The following is a 5,159-nucleotide window of genomic DNA, read 5'->3' as shown; positions in this document are numbered from 1 at the left end:
TACACATCGTGCTCATGTTCACTTTTGTATATGAGAGTCTGTGCATTTGAAAAGTTATGCAAACATAAAATTTTAATCATTCCAAGTTTAGTTTCAGACCATCAAAGTGGCATCACTGGTGTGAAAAATGAGGAGAATAAGGAGCAGAATAATAATGATTTGTGGGTTGATGCATACAAATTTTAGACACCAAGCTCTGAGTCCAGAATCTGCACTACACCCCACTTAGCTGACATCCAACCATAGAAACTTCACAATCACTAATCAAACTAAACTTTCATTTTTGGAAATGGAAATATCCATGAAAGTTTTGGAAATGGAAATTACCTCATACTACTTGGTAGCAATACTTCTTCTTCATGATTGTAACGTTTTCATGTTTTAACTGAACTGTTTACAACAATGACATCTTGTAAATAATTTATCTTATTTACTATAACTGCAGCAAATAAATTTATTATTTCTTGGCTCCAAACCCACCATGGATATAAAGAACTCTAGTTCTGAAGTTCATGGTCAGAAATTATATGAAAAAAATTACACACCAAAAAAAAGAAACTAAAAAATTAAAACTAATTCAGTAACAAAATATTCCATCTATTTAATGATAAAGATTCAGAAGTAGTGAAATATGTTTTATCTCTTTGCAGTAATCTTTCAGAAGTGAAATAAGATTTTATCAATAGGGTTCCAAAGCAACCAGAGGATTGAGTCCTATGATTGTTAATTTCCACGTGGAGAAATCATGCACTAAATCATTTAAGAAGCTGCTTTTTGTTCGAGTAAACTGCCTTGCTACTTTTGCTGAATGGCCAGGTGAGGAGGATCTAACACAGGTGGTTGCTGTGGGTACATGATATCCAAATCTAGAACTAACAGTTCAATTTTTTTACATTTTTTTATTATGTGATGTTAGTCACTATGCAGTACGTCATTAGTTTTTTAGGTAGTGTTCCAAGATTCACTGTTTATGCATCACACCCAGTGCTCTATGCAATACATGCCCTCCTTAATACCCATCACTGGGCCAACCCGTCCTCCGACTTCCCTCCCCTATAAAACCCTCAGTTTGTTTCTCAGAGTCCGCAGTCTCTCATGGTTCGTCTCCACTCTGATCTGCCCCCTTCATCTTTCCCTCCCTTCTCCTAATATCGTCCATGCTGTCCTTATGTTCCACAAGGGAAACCATATGATCATTGACTCATTGCACTCAGCATACAGTTCAATGTTTTCTTCTGTGACAAGACAGTAAGGCTATTTACTTAAATGGTGTAACAGCAGTCATGAAAGGTATTCAAAGAAATACATGGCCGCTGTACATGGAAATGAAGGTCAATAGGAAAAATTATATTTCCTGGCCCCCAAAACTTATGCAACAAAAAAGGACAGTATAGTGAAGAACACTAAAATTGACAGAGGAACATCAGGGTCTGCAAAAATGAACAGAAGGGGCAACACTGAGGAGGAGGTTGGTGGTGATGAAGACTACAATGGCTGGAATGCACACATCTGGGAGTGAAGGTGAAGGTGATCCTACTGCCAAATGGTGAAGTTTATCTCAAGAAAATGGATCATTTAACTTTTGACCCCAAACTCCACTCCTTTGATAAGGGAAAAAATTGTCATGACAGAGTGATGCTTATGTCTACAATTAAGGACAACTCCTCAAAATATACCCTGCTCCTAAATTATATCATTAACACATGTATTTATTAGCTTTTCAGGTACATAGAACTATAGGTGTCATGGCTTATTAAGCTCTTTCAATGATTTACAACTCAGTGTGATGCATTTACCATATTTTTAGATCACTCTGGTTATGAGTAAATATGGAGAGAGAAATATTGGGCAATTAACCCAGGGAAAGTGTTAACAGAGGTGTTCCAAATGGGAGTGAACACACAAACAATTGAGTTTGGGATACTCATGGCAAACTACAGAGATTTCTTTTAAATTTTTATTTAATTTCTTTTCAGTGTACCAGAATTCATTGTTTATCCACTACACCCAGGGCTCCATACAATACGTGCCCTCCATAATACCCACCCCAAGGCTCATTCAACCTCCCACCTCCCTCCCCTACAAAATCCTGATTGTTTTTCAGAGTCCACAGTTTCTCATGGTTTGTCTCCCCCTCCTTCCTTCTCCTCTCCATCTCCCCATGTACTCCATGTTATTCCTTAGACTCCACAAATAAGCATAACTATATGATAATGGACTCTCTCTGCTTGAATTATTTCACTCAGCATAATCTCTTCCAGTCCTGTCCATGTTGACACAAAAGTTGTGTATTCACCCTTTCTGATGGAGGCATAATACTCCACAGTACATACGGACCATATCTTCCTTATCCATGTGTCCGTTGAAGGGCATCTTGGTTCTTTCCACAGTTTGGCAACTATGAACACTGGGGTACAGATAGCCCTTGTCTTCCCTACATCTGTTGGGGTATTGCAGGGTCATAGGGAAGCTCTATTTTTAATTTTTTAAGGAAGCTCCTTAAGAAATTAAGGAGCGGCTTAAAGTGGCTGCACCAACTTGCATTCCCACCAACAGTGTAAGAGGGTTCCACTTTCTCCACATCCTCTCCAACATTTGTTGTTTACTGTCTTGTTAATTTTGGACATTCTAACTGGTGTAATGTGGTATCTCAATGTGGTTTTGATTTGAATCTCCCCGATGGCTAGTGATCATGAACATTTTTTCATGTGTCTGTTAGCCATTTGTATGTCTTCACTGGAGAAGTGTCTGTTCATGTCTTCTGCCCATTTTTTTGACATGATTATCTGTTTTGTGTGTGTTGAATTTGAGGAGTTCTTTATAGATCCTGGATATCAGCCCTTTGTCTATAGTGTCATTTCTGAGCATCTTCTCCCATTCCATGGGTTGCTTCTTTGTTTTGTTGACTATTTCCTTTGCTGTTCAGAAGCTTTTGATCTTGATGAAATCTGAAAAGTTCACTTTCACTTTTGTTTCCTTTGCCTTTGGAGACATATCTTGAAAGTTGTTGTGGCCAATGTCGAAGAGGTTACTGCCTATATTCTCCTCTAAGATTCTGATGGATTCCTGCCTCATATTGAGGTCTTTTAGCCATCTCGAGTTTATCTTTGTGTATGGTGTAAAAGAATGGTCGAGTTTTCTTCTTCTACACACAGCTGTCCAATTTTCCCAGCACCATTTATTGAAGAGACTGTTATTTTTGCTACTGGATATTTTTTCCCACTTTGTTGAAGATTAGTTGACCTTAAAGTTGAGGGTCCATATTTGGGCTCACTACTCTAACTACAGAGATTTTTATTTCTTCCTGGGGTATACGCTATTTATTATAACTCTGGTTTGTCTCCTAGAATTTCCTGAAGAGCCATGGACACAAACAATGGAAGTTCCACCACAGATTTCATCCTGCTGGGCTTTTCTGACCGGCCCCAATTAGAACCCATCATCTCTGGGGTGGTCTTCATCTTCTATATTGTGACTCTGGTAGGAAACACAACCATCATTCTGGTATCTTACCTAGACACCCAGCTCCATACGCCCATGTATTTCTTCTTAACCAATTTGTCTTTTTTGGATCTCTGTTATACATCTAGCATTATCCCCCAGATGCTGGTAAATCTATGGGGTCCAACAAAGTCTATTACGTATGGAGGGTGTGTGCTCCAATTCTTCTTTGCCCTTGACCTGGGATCCACTGAATGTCTTCTCTTGGCTGTGATGGCCTATGACCGCTATGCTGCTGTCTGTCAACCTCTTCACTATACGGTCATAATGAACCCTCAGCTTTGCCAGAAGATGGTACTCACCGCCTGGTTAGGCGGTTTTGGCAGTGCCTTAATTCTTTGCTCCTTGACTTTGAATTTGCCAAGATGTGGTCACCGGAAGGTAGATAATTTTTTCTGTGAGATGCCAGCATTGCTCAAGATGGTTTGTGTCTATTCAAAAATAATGGAGATCACTGTCTTTGCTCTTGGAGTAATATTACTTCTAGTACCTCTATCACTAATTCTCATCTCATATGGAGTTATCACTCAAGCTGTCATGAGGGTCAAGTCAGAGGCAAGATGGCGTAAGGTCCTTAACACATGTGGTTCCCACCTCACAGTAGTAACTCTGTTTTATGGAACAATCATTTACATGTACATGAAGCCACAGAATAGCACATTCCAAGATGAGGGGAAGTTCTTTACTTTCTTTTACACGATCATCACACCCACCCTTAACCCTCTGATCTACACTTTAAGAAACAAAGATGTAAAGAGCGCAGTAAAGAGAATCCTACATGTAGAAAAATGGTCAGCCAAGTCGTGAGTTAGATGGAAGAGAGCTAGGAAATAATACAGACCTTTACCAACAGAAGATGAACTGATCCATTTATGCAAAGAGTATTTAATTGGTGTTTACCATGTACCAAAAATTGTACTTGGCACTGACTTTGTAAATAAGTAGGAAGTAGAAATTACAAGGAGGGCACGTATTGCATGGAGCACTGGGGGTTCTATGCAAAGAATGAATCATGGAACACTACATCAAAAACTAATGATGTACTGTATGGTGACTAACATAAATTTTTAAAAATTATAAGGAGAAAGAGATACAGACACATAAAAAACTTCAATTCATAGCCTTAAAAAGCTTCAAGACAGTGGACTCTTAGAAACAAACTGAAGGGGTCGCCTTGGTGGCTCAGCCGTTAACGGTCTGCCTTTGGCTCAGGTCATCCTGGGATCAAGCCCTGCATCAGACTCCCTGCTCAGCAGGAAGTCTGCTTCTCTCTCCCCAACTCTCCCTGCTTGTGTTCCCTCTCTTGCTGTGTCTCTCTCTGTCAAATAAATAAATAAAATCTTAAAAAAAAAAAAAGAAACAAACAAACAAACTGAGGATTTTGGAGGGTAGGGGGATGGGAGGTTGGGGGAGCCTAGTGGTGGGTATTAAGGAGGGCACGGATTGCACGGAGCACTGGGTGTGGTGCATAAACAATGAATCCTGGAACACTGAAAATACAAAATAAAAAATAAATAAAAAGCTTCAAGACCAATCAGGGGCTATACTCAAGTAAACATATAATTATGAAATGTGATTAAGTACACTAATGGAGATATGTACAAATCATTAAGATATTTCATAAGGAATGGGGTGCCTGGGTGGCTCAGTGGGTTAAG

The 5,159-nt window shown here is 39.2% G+C and overlaps 1 protein-coding gene across 1 annotated transcript; it reads left to right on the top strand.

Annotated features, from left to right (window-relative positions):
- Positions 1 to 3,363: 3,363 nt before the first annotated feature.
- Positions 3,364 to 4,308, top strand: LOC132017165 (olfactory receptor 2W1-like). The gene has a single exon (XM_059398966.1). It carries the CDS (start codon positions 3,364 to 3,366, stop codon positions 4,306 to 4,308), a length of 945 nt encoding a protein of 314 aa, XP_059254949.1.
- Positions 4,309 to 5,159: the final 851 nt, after the last annotated feature.

The sequence above is a fragment of the Mustela nigripes genome, chromosome 5 (assembly GCF_022355385.1).
Source record: "Mustela nigripes isolate SB6536 chromosome 5, MUSNIG.SB6536, whole genome shotgun sequence".
Taxonomy (NCBI): Eukaryota; Metazoa; Chordata; class Mammalia; order Carnivora; family Mustelidae; genus Mustela; species Mustela nigripes.
Note: the sequence above shows the minus strand (reverse complement) of the source record. Positions and strands in the feature narration are given on the sequence as shown.

Bases quoted from the DNA above. Each gene is read 5' to 3' on its own strand.
- LOC132017165 (XM_059398966.1), top strand. From the start codon at position 3,364: ATGGACACAAACAATGGAAGTTCCACCACAGATTTCATCCTGCTGGGC.